The following is a 27,174-nucleotide window of genomic DNA, read 5'->3' as shown; positions in this document are numbered from 1 at the left end:
TTTTTTATTTTTGTTTTTGTTTGTGTGTGAGGATTTAAATTTTTTTTTGTCTTTTTCTTTTGTGGTTTTTTTTCTCTTTTTTTTTTTTCTTTTTTTGTGGCGATTGTGAATATAACAAACAAGCTCTTAAAAAAAAAAAAACAACAACAACCGAAACCAACCCCAAAAACCAGCTAAGACTTTAGTGCGTTTAACAGAGAGAAGGTGGGGGGGCGAGGAGGGGGGAGGGGGGAGGGGGGGGAGAATTATATATATATATTTATTTTTTTATATATATATATATATAAAATACTGCTAAAAAATGTAAAGACACCACGATACAGCGGGGTTAACAAAAAAAAATGAAGATAAACCAACCCCCCGAACCAAGAAATAATAGCGGAGCTTATTGTTCAAAGTCAAAACGAGAATGACAACGCCGACCCTGCCCCCCCCAATCCCCCCCTACCCCTCTCCCCATCCCCCCTCCAAACGTTCTCAGGAGCAAGTCCGCCGCTTGCTGCTCGAGTTCAACCTTGTGCTGTGTTAGTAGTCAGGGCAATTCCAAGGGCTGCCCGCGTTCATGGCAAGTAGTTATTGCACAAATGCAAAGAAGAGTTTCCATTTCTCGAGGGAAAACAGAAGGGAGGGACAACAACGACAACAAAAAAGAGAGAGAAGAAAGAGAGAACGAAATGAGCGCACGCAGGGATGGAGAGGGACGCGAGGGAAACCAACGGAGGAAATAAACAAAGCGAACAACGTTAACGACCCCCCCCCCCCCTCCTCCCCGGAAAAGAAGAGCTCCCGATCACCTCCCGCCCCCTTCCCCTCCTCTCCCCAGCCAGCCTCCCCCAGTCTAGCTTTGGAACTTGACGCCCGGGTTTGTCTCTGTGACGCCCTCGCAGCGCTTCCAGCGAGGGAGCAGCAGGGGACACAATAGAGATGCTTTGGGGAGACAGAAATGCATAGAGGATCCTGACAGGAACAACCTTTCAGTTTGCAGAGGTTATCCAGCAGTTGCCGAAAGGGCTTTTTCTTTCGCTTTGCTTTGCTTTGCTTTTGTTTTGTTTTGTTTTGCTTTCTTTTGCTGTTGTTTTGTTTTGTTTTGTTTTGTTTTGTTTTGCTTTGCTTTTGTTTTGTGATCACCTGTTTGGGATTCCTCCTCCCGGACTCCGCCAGCAGGCGAGAGCCTCGCCGGGGAGGGAGCTGCGGCCGATGGTTTGCGGTGGGACAGCCTCGAAAGGCAAAGTGCAAATTTGCTTCCAGATCCACAGACGGGCCCTGCAGGCGGCTCAGCACCCTCCAGCCCTGCCCACCACGAGGTCTGCCGGTGGGGAGGGCTGGGGTGGGTGCTGCCCAGGGCGGGGCGGGGGAGCTCTTTGCGCTGCCCCCGCTGCAGGGCCGCTTCTAAGCGCTCCGGCCCCGGCGGCTTCTCCCCGGCTGGCTCGGGAGGCGCTGCCCAGCCAGGGACAAGCCTGCCGGGAGGCGTTTGGCCGCTGCGAGCAACCTGACCGAGCCTTCCCGCACAGCCATCGCATCCCCAAGGTGTGTTTCCAGAGCTCGCACACACGCACACACACACCAGGTGAAGCTGCTGCTGCGGGGGGTGGCTTGGTTTGGTGCTTGGTTTTTTTGTTTCATCTTCTTTTTTTGTCTTTTTTTTTTGGATATTTTCCATTTTCCCCAACTCTGGGAAGGGAAAAAAAATCAGCTCTGAATTGAGAAATGCAAACCATAGGCCAGCAGAGATGAACATCACAGGAAACCAGTCTCTCATTTCAAATCTCAACCAAGAACTTTGACCAAGGGGCACTGCAGCTTCATGACATTCTCAGTAGAGGCTCTAGGAGGCTCAGGGTATTTTCTCCCTCTTGTATAGTTTAAGTCTCTTCTCTCACCCACTAAGGCTTCTTATTCTCAGTCCTACAAAGCTATTTAAATAATATCATTTATTAGGCATTTAGATAAAATATTTTTCCTTTTTTTCTTCTCTTTTTTTTTTTCTTCTCAAACAACAACAACAAAAATGATTGCTCCAGGTGGGGGAAAAAAAACCCAACCCCAACCCCAAGCCCAAACCACAACAGGGGCACCGCGATATGGATGCGACCACGAGCCAACGCTGCCCTTGCTCCACAGCTGGAGCTCCTCCAACCGCCCTTCGGGGGATATGTGTCCCCCTGTTGTGTTTGGATCGACCAACCAAGACCTCAGGAACTGGTAAAAATCAACTCTCCTAAAGAGGAAGTATGAAGAGTGTTTGTCCTGCACATCTTTCACCTTAGGATGCTGTAGAGAGAGCGAGCCTGGGAACGGGGGCAGCAGCACGGCTAGGGGGTGGAGGCGTGGGGGAGCCTCCCCTTCACCGAGCCAGAGGGAGGCTGGAATGACTTTGCAGGGCCTCAGCACCCGCAGGCAAGGTGGCTCTGGGCGTGGGGATGGAGAAAGCAATGTCACTAACGGCACAAAGGGACACAGGCACGCTCAGTGATGGCTGCGAACCAGAGAACGGTTTGGGTTGGAAAGGACCTCCAAAGGTCACCAAGTCCAACCCCCTGCAGTCAGCAGGGACATCCTCCACCTGACCTCGAGTACCTCCAGGGATGAGGCCTCAACTCCCACCCTGGGCAACCTGTTGCAGTGTTCCATGAGTGTTTTCAGACCTGTGGGGCTGCCAGGTGAGACTGAGCCTTGAGCACAAATGCTGGCAGGTGATGGTGGATCCTCTAACCCGAGACCCCACAGGGCTGCTGGAGCCAACCCAGAGGGATAGCCTTTTCCCCCACCCCCCTCCCCTCAAGAACCTGAATTCTCCTCAACTGGAGCTGATGCTGGGACCTCCGAAGGCAGCAGGAGGGTTTCTATTGCACACAGACTTGATGCACAGTGTTTGAAGTGCTCAAAGGGGCAACTCACGCCGGGCCACTGCCGCCCTCCTCGCTTGGGCTTTGCTTCCTCCCTCCCACCCCCAAATGCAAAGTGGCCGTGAATGCTGCAATCTAGATCACTGTGCTTTAGATTAGTCTCCACCAAGAGATTAGGAAATAAGGCACATAGCTTTCCAAGGAGAGAAAGTTGGCTAAAGAGTAAGTTCCAGGAGAGTAGTGAAAACTAAAAGCTAAGCGGGAAGTGCGGCAAGGCCGCGGGATTTGATGAGATGGAGATGGAATGGAAGTAAAAACGACGTCAAGCTCAACTAAAATCTTTCCCCCACACCTGATCCATGTCTCTAGAGGAGGTGAGAAGGAAATGGAAGCCCTGATCAAGGAGAAAGACAAGTGGGACACAGACGTGGCCTTGCTGATTCCACACACGTCTCCTTCAGCAAGGAGAAGCTGAAGGACTCCCGGTACGGCCCGTACCAGCATCCAGAGGTAACTAGGTACTTTGGAAACACTTTTAAAGCTACTAATAATTTACCCAGGTATAAATAACACACCAAAATAGCACTGAGGGGCTAATGTCAGGTGCTGAAAGCCAGAGAACTCTGATTGAAAGACTGATTGTAGCAAGCAGTTTGTCGTCCTTACTGGGAGGCAAGATTGTACTTCAGAGCGAGTCAAGTGCCCAGTTCCATCTCTGCTCTTCAGAACGCAGATGCTTGCCTCCAAAGAGGAGCTGCCCCGTGGAGAATTTCTATCTCATTCTCAAGGATACTTGAATTTTCAGCTCAGGTAGGGCAAGGATGAACTTCTTGCTTTCATTTCCCGGCTTCATTTCCTGCTCAGCTGTTCTTTGTGGCTGTTCCACACATCCCTTCACTGCCCGCTGTGGATGGATGCAGCCGTTCAGTTAGTGTGGGAGATGAGCTTCCTGCAGGCTGTTTGGAACCAAACCCTACAGACCAACTGGTACAGGAGGGCTGACCCTTCCCTTCCAATTCCTTGCACCCCTCAGACCCTTGGAATGATTTTTATGCATTCTCAATGTGATCTTCCCCCTCCTTGCCTGCTAAACCTGCATCTCGCGAACGATCCAAGCTCTCCCGTGGCTGATGCCTTTTTGTTCCAGGAGGGAACTTCACTGGCAGGTGGGGAAATGGCAGCCTCCACACATTAGAGTCTTAGAATGTTAGACTGGTAGGGGTTGGAAGGGACCTCTAGAGATCATCTGAACCAACCCCCCTGCCAAAGCAGGATCACCCAGGGCAGGACACACAGGAACACACCCAGAGAAGGAGAATCCACAACCCCTCTGGGCAGCCTGCTACTGGTCCTATGCCCTCACTCACCTACACCCCAAATGATTTCATGAGTTTGGCTGCACCAGTGAGACCAAGCACGTGAACACTGCACACCCAGAGGGGCTTCTCCATACTGGAATGATGGACACACAGACACTGAACACCTCTTAGCCATCCCAGGAATTACCCCTCGGGATGGAACAGGACAAAGCAACTCTACACCGCTACTCTTGCTACTGCCAGAGTCTGTGCTGGGACCAACATCACCACACAGCAAGGAGGCAAGAAGCAGGTTTGTCACTGGAAGGGCAGGGAATTCCTGCCATGGCTCTTCCATGTCTTCTTTGGAAGAAGACTGTGCCACAAACAGCTCTAAAACTCAACCACAAAGCCAAAGACGCGACGAAGCCAGGGGCACTTCCAGGCCTCTACTTTTGCTGCCCTGATTTGTTGCGGTGAAGAATTCAGTCACTGGCTGCCCCAAAACAGAGAGAAATTGAGATGCTACGATGAAACCAACAGGTTGAACGAGGAGGAGTCCACAGAACTGCTGCAAAAAACTTCTGCCAACACCAGTGTGAGTAGAGAGAGCCTGGAAAAGGGCAGCACCCGTCCCTGATGGAGCAGCTGGACGAGGGCAAAAGCCAATCAGCTGATCAATTTTTTTACAAGGAGGCATTTCCTTTTAATGCACTTTAGTGCCAGAACACCTTGGTGAGTAGCAAAGGCAAGAATCAAGGCTGGGAATCAGATCAGTTTGGGTTGGGTTTCTTTTCCCAGTCATAATGCAGATGGAGAAACGTCGACTTCACAGCCAGCCAAGGACTTTGGGTTTGACCCAGAGGCCCCAGGACTGGCAAAAGCAGGTGAGATGCCTCCATCAGTCCTTGGCTGGACCAGGGGATGCCCATTGGTAAAGATCAATGAACTGTCCATCTGGCAAATGACTTTGCCACTACTAACTTCTACTTGATATGCCACAGTCCCACCTGGCTGGGGAGGGGGGGGAATCATCCCTGAGGAGCGAGCTGGCACCAATGGCATCCCTGTTTTTAAGGCTTTTGGAAAACTTCAGTGCACAGGCCTAATGCTAACCTTCTCCAAAAGGATAAATCTCACCTTCAGAGCATAAAAACTTTTATCTCCTTGCATATTAAGAGGGTAGGGTAGAGTACATGACCTGGTCATGTAGGACAAACCAGTCCCTAGGCATAGCACAAAGAGCTTTTCTACCTATCAAGTTCACTATTAACTGTATTTCATATATGGCATAGTCAATACAGCCCACAGAAGGGCTGGGGAGGAAAGAGCAAAGAGGTGAAATGATATTTCTACAGCTCAGAGCTTGAAAAGCCTTGAAGGAGAGAGAGGCTTTGCAGACTTTAAGAAGGCTGAGCCAGAGAAGAAATTCTGACCTCGTGCGTTCCATGCCACTGCTTCTCCTTGCAGGGCAAACCCAGCCCACAAGGTTTCCAGCTGCTGGTTTGGAAAGTCCTCTGTTTGTACAGACTGGGAGCTCTCTGCCTTCTCTTGCTAAATAATTGATTGTTTATGCAGCACAAAGGGAGGAAAAGCTGATGTGCACACAGTGGGGCAGCAGAAAGTGCAGGGGGAAAGCACAGGGCAGCACAGGAGGGAGCCAAGCCCTGCTCTGCAGAGGAATTTAGGAACTGGAGGCTGTAACCAGCTTGAATCTCATCAGGCCCAGAACTGCCACTCACTTAGGAGAAAGACTTGGGGTGGTTTTAGGGCCAGTTAAATCCAGCCCCCACCGAAGAACTGACTTTTCTTCTGCTATGTGTCTGATAGGCTGCAAGAGCTGCTCGGAGCTCAGCCACCCGCAGCGGCTCTAAGACAGAAGCTACCCCTGGTGATGTACACAGGGTGAAGGAGAAAGTTTAAGAGACTCACTGAAACACAAGGCAAGCAAAGAAGTGCCCTCCATCAGGAATCTACTGGAGAGAGTCCAGGGGAGGCTGTGAGGATGCTGGAGCATCGCTGTGGGGAGAAAAGGCTGAGAGCCATGGAGCTGTTGAACCTGGAGAAGACCAACCCCAGAGGGGAGCTGAACAATGCTCAGCAAGAGCTAAAGGAGCTATGGGGGGCAAGAGGCTGGGGCCAGACTCTGCTCTGTGGTGCCCAGGGAGAGCACAAGGGCAGGAAGGGGCACAAAGTGGCACCCAGGAGGTTGGATGTGAAGAGGAAGAGAAAGTTGTTTGTTGTGAGGGTGCTGGAGGCCTGGAGCAGGCTGCCCAGAGAGGTTGTGGAGTGTCCTGGTGTGGAGAGCTTCCAACCCCCCCTGGGCACTGGTGCTGGGCATTGTGCTGTGGGTGCCCTGCTGGAGCAGGGGGTTGGCCTGGATGACCTCCAGAGGTGCCTTCCAACCCCACCATGCTGGGAATCTGGGATTCCCTCTGCACATTACTAATGTCTCCACTTCCCCTTCTGTTTGCCACACAGAGCTCAGCCCTCTGCAGCCTCCCTGTGGGTACCGGTCCGGATTGCTGGCAGGGTTCAGCTTACAGCAACTCCTTTGGGTTCAAGTGCAAAGAAGTCTCCAAACCCAATGACATTTTATCTTTTGTTTTTGAAGTGTATCACCCTCATTTCTCTGTAACCAAAATGATTTGGGTTTTAGTTCTGTTCCTAACCTCCCCTGCTACCACCAGCAGCACTTTCATTTCATTTCAGTTTTAAGACTCTTTGAAACGAGCAAGTTTAAGATGGGGAATGGCAAAGAGTGCTGCTGGGGGGGGGGGGGGGTGTGGGGGGCAATCCTTGGAGCATTTTCAGTGATTTCATTCAGATTTCCCTCAATACTCCTTTTGCTTTCCTCCTGTGCATGTATCAGCTGTGCAGTTTGCAGTGCTGCACTTCTCTAGCCTCCCTTTTCCCCCAGACAGCAACTTGGAGAGGAACTGGCTGAGAGAACGTTGCATAGAATTCTGTCGTGTCCATTGCAGCCCCTTCCCTGTGTCTGAGCAAGGTACAGACACCCAACACTGAGATCTTTCACCCCATGAGAAAGGCACATTGTTGTTTGTTGTGGTCTCCTTTTAACTGTTAAGATAAATCTTTCCTGCTGCTGCAAGGAGCTTATCTGATTCATGATACGGGCAGGGAGTGCCGAGGCAGGTCCCCTTGAAGGGTGCCCCTGCTTAGAGGCATTTTACAGATGCCTCAAGAAAATGGTCAGATTGATGGCACCAGCAGCATCTGTATTTAAATGCAGCTGTGGCCAATGAACCTGTGCAGACTTTCCAAGCCTGCAGTGTGCATCCTCAAAAATGGAAAGTATTGACAAGGCCGCTGCCTGACCCCTCTGCCAAGGGACGCTCTTCCCTTGCTTTTAGCAAACAAAGCACCGCGCTTTTTTCCTTCCCTAACCATCCAGAGAGAAAAATCGACCATTTCAGCTGCAGGAGAAAGGTATCTGGGTTCAAACAGCCTGGGCCCTTCACCCCCAGCTTGAGCGAGAGCATGGAACTGGAAAGAGAAAGAGAAAATAGAAATGCTTTTAAAGAACCTCAGGACGAAAACCAAACCCCAGACCCCAGACTCTGGCCTTCCAGATCTTCTGAACCAGCCTCTGCTTTGATCTGCCAAGAAAAGAAATGCTGCCAGCAAGGGCTCTGTGGCCACGCTCTGAGCTCTACAAAAGGAGATGAGCTCCGTGCCACACGTCCCTGAATAACAACTTTCCCTTCCTGCGGGATGCGTGACCCGAGAGGGTAAAGAGCCATCCTGCTACTCTTTGGCATTTCTTCTCCTCCATTTGTCAGAATCATTTTAAAGTGAAGGAAAAAAAAAAAAAAGTAATAGAAAAAGCAAAGTAACTGCAAGAGAGCTTTCCCTACAAGCTTCCAAATGCTGCACTCATCTGAAGCAAGAGCTGAAACTTTTCGGTGTTGTCCAAGTTCAGGCTCTAAACCAGGGAGGCCTCTGCCAGGTTGGGAAGCCAGCAGGTAACTCATCTCCGACAAGAGAATCTCAGCAGTAGTTCAGGCTCAGGCTCATCCAATTTACTTTCCACTGGACCAGAAAAGCAGCCATGACCTTGGCTGAAAAGTGGGAACAGAGAGCTGGGAACGCCACTTAAACGCCACGAGCGCGGTCTGAGGGTGCTCATCAGCCCCTGTCCTTCAATGAAGGGGGGCAATAAGGAACCCAAAGTGCAGGGCAGCCCAGGTCACCCCAAGAGCACCTCAGCAGGTGAATCCCCATTCAGCACAGATCATTAGATACGAACCAACATCAGGAGCTAGGCCATTAATAAAGTGCCAAAAGTCTAGGAAATCCTGACAGCATTTTACTGGATGGATTTCATCCTCAAGCCCAGCGACAACCCTCGGCAGGACGGCGAGATCTCTGGCTTAGCCCTGCTGCCTGCAGCCAGCGCAATGACATGACTCAAATGGAACAATGGAGCTGAGAGTTAGCAGTTAGTGTTATAAAAGAAAGATTTCCTCTAGGGCAAGCTACAGATATGCTTTTAAAAAAGCCATTACAGCATTACAAAGTGGGGAGGCGCTAGAGAACCCTAAAGAACCTGGGGAAACCTGAAAAGCAACCCAAAGATCAAGGGGAAAACCAAGAGGAAAGGTCTGAAGTTTCAAGGCACTTACGTATTGCTTATTAAGAAGAGAGATTGACCTTAAGTGCTGCATTTGTGTTCCACCTGTGAGTACAGTTCTGCTGATGTGTAATGCAGCCAGAGCTCTCAGTAAGCATCATGGAATGCAATCGTATCGACACAGGCACAAGAACAGGTTGGGGGATATTGATTTGAAGACAAATCACCCAACAGAACAAAACCCCTCACTAAGGAGAAAGCCCAGAGAAGCCACCTGACTGCGCCTCCCGGATCTCCAGTCAGCAGACAAGGACAGACTGGCAAGGGGATGGCCTAGAATCCACCAACCAAACCCAACCTGAACCAACCAACCACCACAGAGCAAAACAAGGAACCTAAGGAAACGTCTGCGCCTTCCGGGCAGAAGGTTTGCTTCTGGGCTGGCTCTGCCTCGTGCTAAGGTATCTGCGTTGTCAGCAGGGGTTAGGGATGGAGCTGTGCTTGGCAAGTCAAACCAGGGTGCTGCACAGGTACAGAGGTACCACTTTGCTTCACCACTCTTATTTCCCTCGTTGGCCGTTGCCGCAGGCTAACTGCGCCGCAGAGCAGGAGCCGTCCCTGCTTCCAGCAGGTGCTGCGGGCCACAGGCTGCTGCCTGCTGTCACCAGTTCTCTCCTCAGCTCATCACGGGAAGGGGCAGCTGCTCTCTCTGCTCCTCAACTTCAGGTTTGCATCACAGGTCCCCAATTACCCAAGGAGGTATCCTGAAACAGCTAGCCGTAAAAAGAGGAAGCAAATCCCTGCCTTTCAGCCTCCTAGAGCCTTCTGCATCATGAAAAGGGGTTGGGTTTTAGTGTACCGAGTGGTAGCTTGTGCCAACTCGAGCTAAGTGCTGCTGCTGCTGCTGCTGCTGCATTGTTAGAAGAGACCGTAAATGAAATACAGAAGGTCTAAAACATCATGCAAGAAATGTGGTTGTTCACATCTTACAGTCAAAAAACCCTACTGATGGATGAATACAAAGCACACTGGAGGTGTAATATGGGGAACACACCTTTAAAGTCGGAACTCCTCTCCCCCCAACCCTTCCCTCCCTTCTCCCTCCCTCTCCCCTCCCCAGCCCCCCCCCCAAATAAAAAGCAGGAAAAAAAAAAAAAGAAAGAAAGAAAGAAAAAAAGAAAAAGTAATATTAATTAAAACTTAAGAAGTAATGAATGCACCATTAAAGTGTCATCAAAAAGAAAAAGGATGCTGACCTAAGACAAAAAGTCCAATGATACACAATACGGTCCAAAAAAGTCTTCAATCAATAATAATATACAGTATGACAACTACATCTTGTAAATTATACCCAATACTGCCGGCAGTTCTATCCCTCTAGAGAATATTTTGCCCCCTTTCATCCCTTCCTAACAATCAGATAATAAAATACAGCACCTATAAATAAGCCACAAACGAAACAAAACAAAACAAAAATCAATAATAATAATAATAATAATAATAATAATAGGAATAAAGAACCAACCAAATAAACCCCAAGGAGAAAAAAAAAACCCTAGTGAAAAAGAACCCCTCCCCTCCCCCCCAAAAAAAACCCTCCCAAATAAAAGCAAAGCAAAGCTGAACCTCCCCTCCTCCCCCCCCCCAAAATAAAAGGTTAAAAACCCCCAAAAGAAGCAAAACTAAAAGAAAAGGAAGAAAGGAAACAACAAAAGGGAAAAGAATCAAAACTGATAGAAGCGAAAGGGAAAGAACTGAACCAAATAAAACCAAAAGAACCAAAGCCAAAAGAAGCAAAATCAATAAAACCAAAAGGAAAAGAACCAAAATTAAAAGAACCAAAATACAACCAAAAGGAAAAGAACCAAACCAAATAAAACCAAACCTAAAAGAACCAAAATCAAACCAAAAAGGAAAATAACCAAAACAAATCAAACCTAAAAGAACCAAAATAAAACCAAAAGGAAAAGAACCAAACTGAATAAAACCAAACCTAAAAGAACCAAAATCAATAGAACCAAAAGGAAAAGAACCAAACCAAATAAAACCAAACCTAAAAGAACCAAACCAAATAAAACCAAACCTAAAACAACCAAAATCAAACCAAAAAGGAAAATAACCAAAACAAATCAAACCTAAAAGAACCAAAATAAAACCAAAAGGAAAAGAACCAAACGGAATAAAACCAAACCTAAAAGAACCAAAATCAATAGAACCAAAAGGAAAAGAACCAAACCCAATAAAACCAAAAGGAAAAGAACCAAAACAAATAAAACCAACCCCAAAAGAACCAAAAGGAAAAGAACCAAACCAAATAAAAACAAACCTAAAAGAACCAAAATAAAACCAAAAGGAAAAGAACCAAATCAAATAAAACCAAACCTAAAAGAACCAAAATCAATAGAACCAAAAGGAAAATAACCAAAACAAAGGAAACCAAAGCCAAATACAAACAAAACCAAATAAAACCAAACCCAAAATAAAACCAAAATAACCAAACAAAAAAAAAACCAAACTGAAAAGAACCAAACCAAAAGAACTAAACCAAAAGAACAAAACCAAAAACCAAAGCAACAACAAAAAACACCAACAAAAAAAAACCCAACACAAACCAAAACCTCCAAACCAAAAACCCACAACAAAACCACAACAAAAAATGAAAAGAACCAAAAGGAAAAGAACCAAACAAAAAATAACTAAACAAAAAACCCCCACAAAACCAAAAGAACCAAAACCAAAGTAAAAGAAAGCCAAAACCAAACCAAACCCAAAAGAACCAAAAACCAATCAAAAAGAACCAAACCAAAACAAAATGAAAAGAACCAAAGCCAACAACAACAAATCAACAAAACAAAACCAAATCAAAGCACAACAAAAGGAAAAGAACCAAAAGGAAAAGAACCAAAAGGGAACCAAAAGGAAAAGAACCAAAAGGAAAAGAACCAAAAGGGAACCAAAAGGAAAAGAACCGAAAGGAAAAGAACCAAAAGGGAACCAAAAGGGAACCAAAAGGAAAGGAACCAAAAGGGAACCTAAAGGAAAAGAACCAAAAGGAAAAGAACCAAAAGGGAACCAAAAGCAAAAGAACCAAAAGGGAACCAAAAGGAAAAGAACCAAAAGGAAAAGAACCTGAAGCAAAAGAACCAAAAGGAAAAGAACCAAACCAAAAGAACTAAACAAAAAAAATCCTCACAAAACCAAAAGAACCAAAATCAAATGAAAAGAAACCCCCAAAACAAAACGAAACTCAAACCCAAACCCAAACCAAACCTAAACCCCAACCAAACCTAAACCCCAAACAAAACCAAACCCCAAACAAACCCAAACCCAAACCAAACCTAAACCCCAAACAAACCTAAACCCCAAACAAAACCAAACCCCAAACAAACCTAAACCCCAAACAAACCTAAACCCCAAACCAAACCTAAACCCCAAACAAACCCAAACCCAAACCAAACCTAAACCCCAAACAACCCCAAACCCAAAACAACCCCAAACCCCAAACAACCAAAACCCAATCAAAAAGAACCCAAACCAACCAAAAAGAACCAAAACAAGCCAAAAAAAAGAGGAAATAGCCCCAAAGCAAAGCAAACCCAAACAGAACCCCCCACTATATATATATATATTTTAATATATATATATATATATTCTGTAATCATCTATTGTTAGTTTTGTAAAGATATGGCAATAAAGGAGCCTAAATGAGCCAACCCCTCCCCCCCCTCCCCCCCAACACACAACCCTTGTAGAAGCCATAAGTGATAAACCAGCTTATTGAGAAAAGGTGGCAGTAATGCACTCTACGTGTGCACGAGTAGGTAAGAAAATACACAGACGTATAAAATTGCACGCACACAACTCACCCACACGCATCCTTCCACGCACCTCTATGCTTCACGCATATACATATAGACAACAAGGAGGAGTTAGAGACAAGTTAGAATTGGGTTTGTACTTGGATCAGCCCTGACCTGTGCATAAAAGAATGGGGTAGGGGGGGTGGGGGGTGGGGGAAAAAAAAGCCTTAAATATAAATCCAACCCCACCCCCCCCTTCCTCCATCCCCGCCCCCCCCTCCCCCCCGAAAAAAACCCCACAACCGGTTTTGGATTTCTGTGGGCGAAGCCTTTGGGGATTGGAGAGCAATCAGCGTTTTGGTTTGGAGTTTGGGGTTCGGTTTCCATCCCGGCCTGGGTCATCGCCATCCGTTAATCCACGCCAACAGCAACAACAGCAACGCAAAAGATTCTTCCCACGACTAAAAGGGTCATTTGAAAATCAGTGCTCGCGGTGGGAAGGGAGTCAGCGAACGGCCACCAAACAGCAGGCAAAAAGAGGGCTTGCGAGTGCCCCCCCCCACCTCCCCCAACCTCCCCAGCGGTGCGCGCCACAACCGTACACCGGAGCTGGGCCGGAGGAGCGCCGCGGCGGCGGCCCCGAGGAGCAAGGCTGAAACGCGAACTGGCCGAGGGGTTTGCTCCGAGCGCTCCGCCTGCGCCGCCGGGGAAGAGTCGTAACGCTGCCCGCACCCCCCCGTGAAATGATCAAGTACATGCTGCTTCTAAGTTGTCTCCTAAAACCTCCCAGATATGAGGTCTGATCAGCGTGCTCTGTGGTTAGAGGTTAAAAAGCAGATTATAAAATACCTAGAGTCAGATTTTCTTTTTTTTTGTGGTTTTGTTTGTTTTTTTGTTGTTTTTTCTTTTTTTCCCCCTCTCCTTTGTCCTGATTTGGCCTAAAATGGAGTGTATTAAACAAACCCCCGGCCTGCAAAAGCCCGGGGTCAGTTAAAGCTATGAAACAATGTGCACTACGTGTCAATATTCTATTTCACTTACAAGAAAAAAAACACTAAAAGTCAGCTACCACAAATTAAGATTTTTTTGGGTTTTTTTTTCCTCCTTTTTTTTTTCTTTCATTTTTTTTTCGTTTTCCTGACGTGACCTTTTCTGTCCTTTTTTGTTATTTTTTTGGCGGTTTCTTCCTTTTCATTTTGTTAAAAAACTACGTGGTGTTTGGCTGCTTTTTTAGGTTTTGTGTCGTTCCGGTTTTTGTTTTGCTTTTTCCCCCCTCCCCTTTCCCCCCTAAAACTTTTTTTTTTCCTTTTTTGTGTTTTTTTTTCTGTTAAATTCCAAAGTTTGCAAACAAGAAGATTTTTTTTCTTTTTTTTTTTTCTTTTTTTAAATCTTTTTTTTTCTCTTTTCTCTCTTTTTTTAAATCTTTGAAAATACGTAGGAATCCAAACTAGTGTGTTTAGAGTCGCTCTGACTGTGCAATCTCTTAGTGGCAACTGAACAGCTACAAAAAAAAAGAACAACTTTTCCGTTTTTAAGGATTTTTTTTTTTTTAGCTTTTTTAACTTCTTTTTTTTTTCTTTTTTTTTTGCAAAATCTCTCCCCCCTTTTCTTCCTTTCTTATTTTTCTTTTTTTCCTTTTTCCTGGTTTAAGAAGATAATAGTGTATTCTCGCTCTGTAGCCATTAGATGGCAGATAAAAAGCCCCCTTTTTAATATGTGGGTTTTGATTTTTTTTTTTGATTCTTTTCTTTTCTTTTCTTCTTCTCTCTTTTTTTTTCTTTCTTTGTTGCTTCCTTTTCCTTTTTTTTCCTTTCTTTTTTTTTCTTTCTTTTTTCCTTGCTTTTTTTTCCTTTCTTTCCTTTAGATTTTCCTTTCATTTTCCTTTATTTCCTTTCATTTTCCTTTCTTTCCTTTCATTTTTCCTTTCTTTCCTTTTTTCCTTTATTTCCTTTCCTTTTTTCCTTTAATTTTTCCTTTATTTATTTTCATTTTAATTTTTTTCCTTTTCCTTTTCCTTTTTCCTTTTCCTTTTTTCCTTTTCCTTTTTCCTTTTCCTTTTTCCTTTTCCTTTTTTCCTTTTCCTTTTTCCTTTTCCTTTTCCTTTTTCCTTTTCCTTTTTCATTTTCCTTTTTCCTTTTCCATTTTCCTGTTCCTTTTTCCTTTTCCATTTTTTCCTTTTCCTTTTTCCTTTTCCTTTTTCCTTTCATTTTCCTTCCATTTTCCTTCCTTTTTCCTTCCTTTATTTTTTTTTTTTTTGTGGGTGTGGTTTTTCTCTTTGTTTTGTTTTGTTTTGTTTCTTTGCTTTTAAAGCCCACACCAAAGGACGGAGGGCGCAAGGCAAAAAGCTGTGTGAGTTATCCCAGAAACTGTGTGTGGGGGGAAAAAAATCGCTTTTTCAGGGCAACAATAATAAAAAAAACCCCAAAACCAAAACCACTTCCAGGGTACAATTAAAAAAAAAACAAAAACCAAAGAAAAAAAGAAAGGAAAAAAAAAAAGAAAGGAAAAAAAACACAAGAAGAAGAAAAAGGAAAAAAAAAACAACCAACCCAAACCCCCTGAACCGAGCTTGGACTACACCATTTCAGTTTTCTCCCTCGAAAACACAAACATAAATTGGGCTTCACGCTCCTTTTTGTTTTGTTTTGTTTTCTATATGCACCTTGGCCTATGGCGTTTTTGCCCTGTGGCCCGCAGGGCGGTTAAGTGCGCAACACGATAAACCCAGCAAAGAGGTCCAGTTTTGACTTCCCAGCTCTCCCGAGCTGGGTGCCAGTTTCAATCTCAGAACTCCCACTCGACGGCCTCCTCCCGGCTCGCCGCCTTCTCCAGCCGGTGGATGATGTTGTTCAAGTTGGCCGCTTTCTTTTTCCGCAGGGAGCTGTCTCGCGTGTTCCTGGAGCTCGCCGCCTCCGAGAAGCCGAACAAGCTCTGCAGGGAGTTGGCTTTCTGCGAGCCCGAGGCCGGCGTCGAGCTCGTACTTGGCACACTGGAGATTTTCTCTGAACTCTCTTTCGGCTTGTAGGAGCTCTCCCCCGTAAGGACTGAGGTGGAGGCAGCTGAGGTAGAGGCATCCCCTTCCGTGGCAGAGTTTGGCAGCGTCTCCGGAGCTTCTCCCGGGCGCGGCGGTGCCGGCGGAGAGCCCTGGCGCGGCGCTCTGAGCCTGCCCTCGTCGTCGGTGTCCTCCAGGCTCTCCGCCTGGAACGGCTCCGCTTTCTCCGAAGACCTGGCAGTGCCTTGCGGTGCCTCTTCCCCCGCCTCGAAAGCCGACTCCGCTGACCCTCCCTGAGACTTTGTGGTTGCATTGCTGTACTCCTCCGCCTCCGGGCCGCCGGCCTTGCCCTCAGCTGGCCCTTCCGCGTCCACGCCGTCGCAGCTGTCCCCCTCGGAGCTGTGAGCGGCCCTGCTGCTCCGGGCGGACGGAGAGTCGCTCGACCCGGCCTGGCTCTGGCTCCCGGCTTGGATCTCCTCGATGAAGAGCTCCCGACGGATGCGAGACCTAGGAGAGAGGGGAGAGGGATGGTCAGGCTGCCGGGGTCCCTGCCAGCCACCCTGCCCTGCCACAGGCACCCTTCCACACACCCTGTCACGGGATGCCATCAGACTTTGGCACCAAGCAGGGCTGGTGGGAGCCCTCACACCCTCTGACTCAAAGGCCTGGCTGAAAAAGCATCTGGAAGAACATGAAGCATGGTCAAGAAGGTGGCCAAGAAGGCCAAGGGCATCCTGGCCTGCATCAGGAAGAGTGTGGCCAGCAGGAGCAGGGAAGTCCTTGTGCCCTGTGCTCAGCACTGCTTAGGCCACACCTTGAATCCTGTGTCCAGTTCTGGGCCCCTCAGTTTAAGAAGCACATTGAGAGACTTGAAGGTGTCCAGAGAAGGGCAAGAAAGCTGGGGAGGGGTCTGGAGCACAGCCCTGTGAGGAGAGGCTGAGGGAGCTGGGGTTGCTTAGCCTGCAGAAGAGGAGGCTCAGGGGAGACCTCATTGCTCTCTCCAACTCCCTGAAGGGAGGTTGGAGCCAGCTGGAGGTTGGTCTCTTCTCCCAAGCACCCAGCACCAGAACAAGAGGACACAGTCTCAAGCTGTGCCAGGGGAAATTTAGGCTGGAGGTGAGGAGAAAGTTCTTCCCTGAGAGTTGTTAGCCATTGGGATGTGCTGCCCAGGGAGGTGGTGGAGTCCCCATCCCTGGAGGTGTTCAAGAGGGGATTGGATGTGGCACTTGGTGCCATGGTCTAGTCATGAGGTCTGTGTTGATAGGTTGGACTCGATGATCCTTGAGGTCTCTTCCAACCTTAGTTATACTGTGAGACTGTGATACTGTGATCAGGCATTAGGGAATGAAGCAGGAAGAGTAACATGCAGATAAGAAGAAAATAGTTGGGGAAAACCCATGGCAGACAGACTGAGAGAGCCTGGGCTGTTCAGTCTGGAGAAGAGAAGGTTCCAAGGAGACCTAATTGTGGCCTTCCAGGATCTGAAGGGGGCTCCAAGAAAGCTGGGGAGGGACTTTTGAGGGTGTCAGGGAGTGATAGGACTGGGGGAAATTGATCCAAACTGTAGGAGAGGACATTTAGATTAGATCTTAGGAAGAAGTTGTTGCCCATGAGGGTGGTGAGAGCCTGGCACAGGTTGCCCAGGGAGGTGGTGGAAGCCTCCTGCCTGGAGGTGTTTGCAGCCAGGCTGGAGGTGGCTGTGAGCAACCTGCTGTGGTGTGAGGTGTCCCTGGCCATGGCAGGGGGGTTGGAACTGGCTGAGGTGCCTTCCAACCCTGACAGTTCTGTGATGCTGTGAAAAAAACAAATAAACAAGGGGGGGAAACCCTGGACAAGCTCCTCCTGGACACCAAGGAGTAAGGCAGCTGCAGCGAAGTGCTGCTCTGAGCTGGCTCTGGGGAAGCACAGCCTTGTGACAGGATGTCAGCCTGGGAGCCAGCCTGGCTTCTGCCTCATTTCTTATTTAGAAAATCAATTCCAGGACATGAATAGTGACACAGCAAGGAGTGCATCTCCAGGGGATTAATGCTCTCCATGTGTGGCTGAGCTGGCCTCATGTGCCATCCTGCACCTCCTGTGATCTGAGGCATGCAATAATACCCCAAGCACGCTGCCTGTGCCACATAACTTGGTCCTTCCTCCCTCTTCCTTCTCTGTTTAGAAGCCCCAAGGTCTTCATGCCTACAGAACAGTTCACTACCAAGTGAAGTGGTGTGGTTGACATGACTGAGGGATGGGATGGCATCCAGAGGGACCTGGACAGGCTGGAGGAGTGGGCTCAAGAGAAGCTCATGAGGGTCAATGAAGCAAAGTGCAAGGTCCTGCAGCTAGGTCAGGGATCCAGGCTGGAGGATGATGAGACTGAGAGCACCCTGCAGAGAAGGACTTGGGACAGGAGCCAGCAATGGGCACTGGCAGACCAGAAGGCCAAGAGCAGCCAGAGATGGAGGGAGGGGATCCTGCCCCTCTGCTCTGGGGATACCTAACTTGCACTGCTGGGTCCAGATATGGAGCCCTCAACATGAAAGAGGCATGGACCTGCTGGAGACAATGCAGAGGAGGCCACAGAGATGGTCAGAAGGCTGAAGAACCTCTGCTATGGGGACAGGCTGAGAGAGTTGGGGCTGTTCAGCCTGGAGAAGGCTTCAGGGAGACCTCAGAGCAGCATTTCAGTATCTGAAGGGGGCCTCCAGGAGGGCTGGGCAGGGGCTGTTTAGCAGGGCCTGTGGTGACAGGGTGAGGGGCAATGGTTTGAAGCTGGAGCAGGGGAGGTTTAGGTTGGACATCAGGAGGAAGTTCTGCACAGTGAGGATGGTGAAGTCCCAGAGCAGGTTGCCCAGAGAGGTGGTGGATGGCCCATCCCTGGAGATGGTCAAACTTGAGGGGACCTTGAGCAAGCTGCTCTGGTTGGAGATGACTGCAGGGGAGTTGGACAAGATGACCCTCAAGGGTCCCTTCCAGCCTGTGATTCTATGGAAGACTGATGGCTTGGCCTATCTCTGTGCACTGCTGCCTCACTACAGAGGTCATGGCCACTGTTCAGGTCCTAATTTGCACCCAAGTGGGGTCCTCAGTGACCTGTGGTGAGGGGTGAGACTTTAGACACGAGGAGAGTTTAGCTAAACTTTATCTTTCAGAGCAAAGAGAACACTCCTGGGTTTAGCCAGGGAGAGCTGCCAAGGGTTTTGCAATGCACGAGTGAAAAGCTGACCCCACCACTGCTGGCTGCAGGACTTCTTCCTTCTCCCTGAGTGTGCTCCAGAAGGCAGCTCACAAAGGCAAGGAGTTAGGATAAAGGCAGAACACTGCCTGAATACTGCTTTTGAAGCTAATGATGCTATTGACTTACTTGAAATGCAACAGAGTATTTCAGCAGGACTTGCTGACTCCACACTTCAGAAGGATTTAGGGGGTCTGTAATTTTCCCTAGGAGAGTATTATTCACCTAACAGAGGACCACAGGTGCTAACATTAATTTCCTATTACCATTAATTGCACACATCCTGCAAGCATTGATTATCAGGCCCTATTTATGCCTACAATCTCCCTGTGCGGACATTGATCCAGGACATGCTGCTTCTGCAGCGTTCCCCAAGTGATTGGGAACAGTCAGCATGGCTTCACCCAGGGCAAATCCTGCCTGACCAACCTGGTGGCCTTCTATGAGCAGGTGATGAAATTAATAGCTGAGGGGAGAGAAACTGATGTGGTTTGCCTGGTCCTGAGCAAAGCCTTCGGCACTGTCCCCACCACATCCTGGTCTCCAGGCTGGTGACACATGGGTGTGATGGGTGACCACTAGATGGATAAGGAACTGGCTTGAGGGCTGCACCCAAAGAGTGGCTGTCAATGGCTCCATGTCCCAGGGGAGGCCAGGGACAAGCAGAGTCCCTCAGGGATCAGCCCTGGGACCGGTCCTGTTCAACATCTCTGTGGGTGCCATGGACAGTGGCACTGAGTGCAGCCTCAGCAGGGTTGCTGATGACACCAAGCTGTGTGGGGCAGCAGACAGCTGGAGGAAAGGGATCCATCCAGAGGGAGCTGGACAGGCTGGAGAGGTGGGCACAAGCCAACCTCAGGAGGTTCAACAAGACCAAGGGCAGGGTCCTGCAGCTGGGTGGAGGCAATCCCAGGCACAAATCCAGGCTGGGCAGGGACTGGCTGGAAAGCAGCCCTGAGGAGAGAGACTTGGGGGTGCTGGGGGAGAAGAAGCTCACCAGGAGCTCTCAGTGTGCACTTACAGCCCAGAAAGCCAACCAGAGCCTGGGCTGCAGCAGGAGAAGTGTGGCCAGCAGGGCAAGGGAGGTGATTCTCCCCCTCTGCTCAGCTCTGGGGAGACCCCACCTGGAGTCCTGCCTCCAGTTCTGGAGCCCCTATTGCAAGAGGGATCTGGAGGTGCTGGAAGGTGTCCAGAGAAGGGCCAGGAGGATGAGCAGAGGGCTGGAGCTGCTCTGCTGTGAGGACAGACTGAGGGAGTTGGGGCTGTTCAGTCTGGAGAAGAGAAGGCTCCCAGGTGACCTCATTGTGGCCTTCCAGGATCTGAAGGGGGCTACAGGAAGGCTGGGGAGGGACTGCTCAGGATCTCAGGGAGTGATAGGACTAGGGGGAATGGAATGAAGCTGGAGGTGGGGAGATTGAGGCTGGAGGTGAGGAATAAGTTCTTCCCCATGAGAGTGGTGAAGCCCTGGGATGGGTTGGCCAGGAAGGTGGTTGAGGCCCCAGCCCTGAAGGTGTTTAAGGCCAGGCTGGCTGAGGCTCTGGCCAGGCTGATCTAGTGTGGGGTGTCCCTGCCCATGGCAGGGGGGTTGGAACTAGATGACCCTTGTGGTCCCTTCCAACCCTGACTGATACTGTGATACTATGAAGTCAGGAGAGGAAACAGGTGAGAGCTTTGTGCCTGCGTGGCAGTCAAAACAGCTCAGCTCCAGCAGGATCCTGGATGGGGACATGCTCAGACTATCTGACCACAGCCCTGCAGAACACAGCCTGGATGTCTGTGGAGATCCCTGGAAGACTCACACCCAATAGACTGCTTCTGGAATCCAGTCAGCTCCTGATGAGCACAGTAATGAAATCCCTCTGGTTAAGAACAACTGGTGACAGAAGATTGGAAGTTGCAGAGAGCTCTTGGTGGAAGGTGTTGGCCTCCAAAACAGCACATCCTGTTGGCATTCATCAGGGGAACTCCAAGGATCAGAGATCTCCTGGGGCATCTGTTGGAGTTCTCTGCACACACCAGCTTTCACACACCACCTGAACAAGCACCAGGCTGCAGTCCACTCAAAAACATGCCCAGAGTAAAAGCAATGAAGTTTGGGATCCAGGAGTGCCAGGTTAACACTGCAAGGGAGTTTGGTTTCATGCCTGATGCCTCTACAGTAGCATCTCTGGGACCATACCCAGTTTGTGTGCCAGTTTCCATGTGTGAAGCGGGACACAAATCCTGCAATCTGATTTTCTGTGCCATCCTCAAGGCAATAGAGCATCAAACTGGAACTGCTGGAGCAGCTCCAGAGGAGGCCACCAAGAGGATCAGAGGGTTGGAGAACCTCCCCTGCGGGGACTGGCTGGGAGACTTGGAGCTGTTCAGCCTGGAGAAGAGAAAGCTCCAGGGAAACCTTAGAGCAACCTTCCAGTACCTGAAGGAGCCCCAGGAGAGCTGAGGAGGGACATCTGACAAGGGCTGGGAGTGCCAGGACAAGGGACAATGGCTTTGAGCTGGGAGAGGGGAGATTGAGACTGGAGATGAGGAAGAAGCTCTTTGCAGTGAGGCTGGGGAGACTCTGGCACAGGTTGCCCAGGGAGGCTGTGGATACCTGGAAGTTTTCAAGCCCAGGCTGGATGAGGCCTTGAGCAGCCTGGACTGGTGGGAGGTGTCCCTGCCCATGGCAGGGGGTTGGAACTGGATGATCCTCAGGGTCCCTCAGGGTGATTCTGTCTGAAACATCCCTTTCAAGTGCTGGGCCCCCAGCAGCACACCTGGGAGCAGGTCCAGATCACTCAGTGCTGTGAGGCTCGTGCTGCCCACCAGCCTCTTGCACCTTGTTTGTCCATTATGTTCCTCCCCCCGGGGAGGCCCCTGCCAGCAGGCAGTGTGCAGCAGAGTGCAGCTCACTGTGGCTCTGCAGGCTGCTCGCTGCTCCTTGGCAGGGGGAAGGTGCTGCCTGCCCCCCACGCTCTGCCCCTCTGCCCAAGGGAGAACAGCACAGTTTGCTGTCAGGCTGAGGGGAACACATTTTGGTAGGCACCCCTCCAACTGGAAGTGGGAATTGGAAGGGAGGCTGCAGTTGGAGGAGTCTGAGCAGCACGAGAGGCTACAGGCTGGGGGCAGAGTGGCTGAGAGCAGCCAGGCAGAGAGGGACCTGGGGGTGCTGGTTGATGGTAGGCTGAACATGAGCCTGCAGTGTGCCCAGGCAGCCAGGAGGGCCAATGGCATCCTGGCCTGCATCAGGAAGAGTGTGGCCAGCAGGAGCAGGGAGGTCATTCTGCCCCTGGACACTGCACTGGTTAGGCCACACCTTGAGTCCTGTGTCCAGTTCTGGGCCCCTCAGGTTAGGAAGGAGGTTGACTTGCTGGAAGGTGTCCAGAGAAGGGCAACAAAGCTGGGGAGGGGTCTGGAGCACAGCCCTGTGAGGAGAGGCTGAGGGAGCTGGGGTTGCTTAGCCTGGAGAGGAGGAGGCTCAGGGGTGACCTTATTGCTCTCTACAACTACCTTAAGGGAAGTTGTAGCCAGGTGGGGGTTGGTCTCTTCTCCCAGGCAGCCAGCACCAGAACAAGAGGACACAGTCTCAGGCTGTGCCAGGGGAGGTTTAGGCTGGATGTTAGGAAGAAGTTCTACACAGAGAGAGTGATTGCCCATTGGAATGGGCTGCCTGGGGAGGTGGTGGAGTCACCATCACTGGAGGTGTTCAGGAGGAGACTTGATGGGGTGCTTGGTGCCATGGGTTAGTTGATTAGGTGGTGTTGGATTGGTTGATGGGTTGCACACCATGATCTTGAAGGTCTCTTCCAACCTGGTCTATTATTATTATTGTTATTATTATTACCTGTGGGGGGTGGGAGGCAGGGAGCTGCAGGTGACTGATTCCCCTGCTTAGGGGTTTGCATTTGGGATTGCTTACTGTGAAACTCTATTTAACTATTGTGCTGGATCTCTCTGAGCCATCTCCTTAAACTGAGCTGCTTCTGCTTCAGCAGCTCCCCCCTTCAAAGGGGCCAAGGGAGCCAAAGTGGAAAATACCCTTTAAATGCTGGCACTTTATACAAACAAAGAAGCTCAGCAGTCTGGAGTGATGGGGAGTATGGCTGGCACAGAGTGCAGGCACAGAGCAGCACTAAATCCACTCTCTCAGCTCTACCTGCTCAATACTCATCAGCAGGCATTTCTTGGGGAGCAGTCTGAAGCATTAATTAAGATTCCCACTCCCAGGCACAGCTGATAGCTCCTCAAATCCTTATCATTCCTCCCTGCCACTCCAGCACTGCTGCTTTTCATCTGTGTCTCTAGGCCAAAACCTGCTCTAGTGCTTCAAAGGCAGAGATGGTTCCTTCTAGTGTGAGTGTGAAGGGACTGAGAGAGCTGGGTTTGTTCAGCCTGGAGAGGAGGCTGACACCTCAGTGCCATGTCCCAGTCCATAAAGGATGCCTGCCAGGAGGATGAGACTCCCCTCTCACAGGGAGTGCCACAGAAAAGACAAGGAGTGATGGGGACAAGACACTGCTGGGGACAGTCCCATTGGACTCCAGAAGAAAATGGTTCCCTGTGAGAACAGAGACTGGAATCATCTCCCAAGGGAAGTGGTGGATTGCCCTACATTGGGCAGTTTGAAGGCTCAGCTTGCCAGGGTGCTGGGCCAGCTCTGTTCAGCTCTCACAGTGACCCAGAAAGGTTGCATCAGATGATGGAGCAGGTCCAGAGGAGGGCCAAGAAAATGATCAGGGGTCTGGGGGCAGGCTGAAGGAGCTGGGGGTGTTCAGCCTGGAGAAGTGGATGTCCAACAGTGGACATCTCCAAAACCATGGCCACCCCCATCCCCAGACTTTTCTGCTTCAAATCTCCACTTCCATCAATATGAGAGCACTGCTGCTCCTCAGGGATGCCTTACAATGAGCCAGAGCCTTGGCACTGCTGTTGGCCAGCCCTCCCTGCTGCCTCTGTTTGCTCAAGTGCTGGCTGCCCACAGGCTGGGGCTGCCAAGGCCACACCAATGAATCCCTCATAGAACTGCCAGGGTTGGAAGGGACCCCAAGGCTCAGCCAGCTCCAACCCAAATGCCATGGGCAGGGACACCTCACACCACAGCAGGTTGCTCACAGCCGCCTCCAGCCTGGCTGCAAACACCTCCAGGCAGGAGGCTTCCACCACCTCCCTGGGCAGCCTGGGCCAGGCTCTCACCACCCTCCTGGGGAACAACTTAGAATCATAGAATCATAGAATCAATCAGGTTGGAAAAGACCTCAGAGATCATCAAGTCCAACTTACCACCCAAAACCTCATGACTAACTAAACCATGGCTCCAAGTGCCATGTCCAATCCAGTTTGGAAACCTCCAGGCAGGAGGCTTCCACCACCTCCCTGGGCAGCCTGTGCCAGGCTCTCACCACCCTCCTGGGGAACAACTTCTTCCTCACAGCCAAGCTGAGAGTTTGTTCCTCTTTCTTGCAGCCTCCTGCTGTGTGCTGCTGGTACCATCACACTCCTCACTGAGCAGTGCTGCCAGGGAAAGATTTCATTCCCTTGATTTCCCCAGCAGCAGTTCAGCTTTTAATAATCTTGTTCAATACCACAGAAGATGAAAATGATATTAAAAGAGGCTCTCCCTGCCTTGCCTCAGTGGGCAGCCTGCTTCTGCAGCAGTGTCCAGAGCCAAGCACATGCTGGGGAGACTTCCAGAGGGACAATGTGAGGCTGGGCTGGCAACATGGAGGGGGGGAAGGCAGAAAAACTCAGGGGATGGTCTTGGTCCAACCCAAATGCCATGGGCAGGGACACCTCACACTGCAGCAGGTTGCTCACAGCCACCTCCAGCCTGGCTGCAAACACCTCCAGGCAAGAGGCTTCCACCACCTCCCTGGGCAGCCTGTGCCAGGCTCTCACCACCCTCCTGGGGAACAACTTAGAATCATAGAATCAATCAGGTTGGAAAAGACCTCAGAGATCATCAAGTCCAACTTATCACCCAAAACCTCATGACTAACTAAACCATGGCTCCAAGTGCCATGTCCAATCCAGTTTGGAAACCTCCAGGCAGGAGGCTTCCACCACCTCCCTGGGCAGCCTGTGCCAGGCTCTCACCACCCTCCTGGGGAGCAACTTCTTCCTCACAGCCAATCTGAACCTCCCCACTTCTAGTTTGGCTGCCTTCCCACTAGCCCCATCACTCCCTGACCCCCTGCAAGGCCCCCCCTGTGCAGCTGGGCTCCTACCTGTAGTTGTGGAACCAGTTGATGACGGTGCTGGTTTTCAGGTTGAGCTGCGTGGCGAGTTCCTCGATGGTTTTTGGTGATGGGTATGGCTTTTGCTGGTAGGCTCGTTTCAGAGCTTCCTTCTCCTCTGGTGCCAGCACCACCCGGGGCTTCTTCAGCTGGTGCTGGGGCTGGGGGCTGGCTCCCTGGCTGTAGTCGATGCCGGCGGAGGAGGACTCGCAGGGCTGGCTGTCGCTGACCGAGCTGTGCCGCCGCTTCATGTAGGCTGCAAGGGAAGCACAGCGCATCAGCCCCGGCTGCAGGCTGCTGCGGGGATCAGTGAGCAGCCAGCAGTGCGCCCAGGGGGCCAAGAGGGCCAAGGGCATCCTGGCCTGCAGCAGGAACAGTGTGGCCAGCAGCAGCAGGGAGGTCATTGTGCCCTGTACTCTGCATTGGTTAGGCCACACCTTGAGTCCTGTGTCCAGTTCTGGGCCCCTCAGTTTAAGAAGGGACATCAAAACACTTGAAGGTGTCCAGAGAAGGGCAACAAGGCTGAGGAGAGGCCTTGAGCACAGCCCTGTGAGGAGAGGCTGAGGGAGCTGGGGTTGTTTAGCCTGGAGAAGGCTCAGGGGTGACCTCATTGCCCTCTACAACTACCTGAAGGGAGGTTGTAGCCAGGTGGGGGTTGGTCTCTTCTCCCAGGCACCCAGCACCAGAACAAGAGGACACAGTCTCAAGCTGTGCCAGGGGAAGTTTAGGCTGGAGGTGAGGAGAAAGTTCTTCACTGAGAGAGTCCTTTGTCATTGGGATGTGCTGCCCAGGGAGGTGGTGGAGTCCTCATCCCTGGAGGTGTTCAAGAGGGGATTGGATGTGGCACTTGGTGCCATGGTCTAGTCATGGGTCTGTGGTGACAGGTTGGACTTGCTGATCTTTGAGGTCTCTTCCAACCTTAGTGATACTGTGAGACTGTGACACTGAGCACCTCTGGAGGCAGCACTGAGCTGACAGCCTGGGGAGGCATGGATGAGCCTCTCAGAGGGAGCAGAGGGGAAGGGGCAGCACTAGAGATCACACAGTCATAGAATGGGCTGGGTGGGAAGGGTCCTCTGAAGCTCATCCAATCCAACCCCCTGCACTCAGCAGGGACATCCTCCACCAGAGCAGGCTGCTCAGAGCCCTCTCCAGCCTGACCTGGAATATCTCTAGGGACTAGATGATCCTTGTGGTCCCTTCCAACCCTGAATGAAACTATGAAACTATGAAACTATGGGGCCTCAACCACCTCTCTGGGTACCCTGTTGCAGTGTTCCAGCAGCCCCCTGGTGCAGAACTTGTTCCTAGCAACCAGTCTAAATCTGCTCTGCACTACTTTGAAGACATAGCCACTCATCCTGTAACCACTGTCCCCTGTCCTGCAGAGCAGATGAGAGCAAATGTGGGAAGGAGGCAAGAGGCAGAAAAAGAAGCAAGAAGGGGTACAAATGAGGGTAAATCACCTGGAAACCTGCCAGAGCTTCCTGCTCTGTGATGGGACAGCAATACCAGGGCTCAGCTAACACAGCTGCTTTCACATTCACTCTTTCAGGAGTGGCAAACTTCCACCCAAGCAGCTGAGCAGGACTGTTGCACTTCAGTTCAACTTAAATGGTTTGGGTTGTTCAGTGCTGAAGGTCTCTAAGGTCTCTATGGATGTTAGGAGCAGGTTCTGTACTATGAGGGTAGTAGAACACTGGAACAGGTTGCCCAGGGAGGTGGTTGAGGCTCCATCCCTGAAGGTATTCAAAGCAGAGCTTGACAGGGCTCTGGGCAGCCTGATCTAGTTGAATATGCCCCTGCTGACTGCAGAGGGTGGTGGTCTGGATGACCTTTGGAGGTCCCTTCCAACCCAGACCATTCTAGGACTCCATGATTGTAACCCTTCAGTTCCCTGACTCAAAGGCAGGACTGTGGAAGCTGAAGGCAGCCAGACTCCGACACACGATGGCGCCTGGAGCCCGGAGATGCCAGCACGGGGCTGGATCAGCAGGCAGGCTGCTGCCTTCCTCACAGCTTCCCTACAAGCACTGACAGCTTCTGAGAGAGAGAAGCAGCCCACAGCCTCCCCCTCCCCTAAGCAAGGCTCTTACAAAAATGTAGGCAGTTTCAGGAGAGCTCTTGCTGCCCTGATGGCACTCGGTGAGGAGGATGGCAGAAGCCTCTGATGCCACCACTGACACTCTCCTCCCTGACAGGGACTGAC

General features: G+C 50.3%; 1 protein-coding gene across 8 annotated transcripts in view; it reads right to left on the bottom strand.

Moving 5' to 3' along the window:
- CUX1 (cut like homeobox 1) overlaps positions 1-27,174 on the bottom strand; it is a 461,619-nt gene that overhangs the window by 51,803 nt on the left and 382,642 nt on the right. For 6 of the 8 annotated variants that reach the window (XM_068165412.1, XM_068165414.1, XM_068165417.1 and 3 more), the window contains 2 exons: positions 24,957-25,221; positions 13,399-16,037 (listed from right to left, as the gene is read on the bottom strand). The exons of the other annotated variants lie outside the window; for them this stretch is intronic. In XM_068165412.1, the coding sequence (XP_068021513.1) occupies positions 15,323-16,037; positions 24,957-25,221 (980 nt within the window). In that variant the 3' untranslated portion in view covers positions 13,399-15,322. Of the gene's footprint in view, positions 1-13,398; positions 16,038-24,956; positions 25,222-27,174 lie in introns of those variants that run through there. 8 annotated transcript variants of the gene reach the window in all.

The sequence above is a fragment of the Melanerpes formicivorus genome, unplaced genomic scaffold, assembly GCF_026170545.1.
Source record: "Melanerpes formicivorus ecotype bairdi unplaced genomic scaffold, bMelFor1.0.p_v2 SCAF_88, whole genome shotgun sequence".
Lineage (NCBI taxonomy): Eukaryota > Metazoa > Chordata > Aves > Piciformes > Picidae > Melanerpes > Melanerpes formicivorus.
This window is presented reverse-complemented; position numbering and strand designations above follow the sequence as displayed.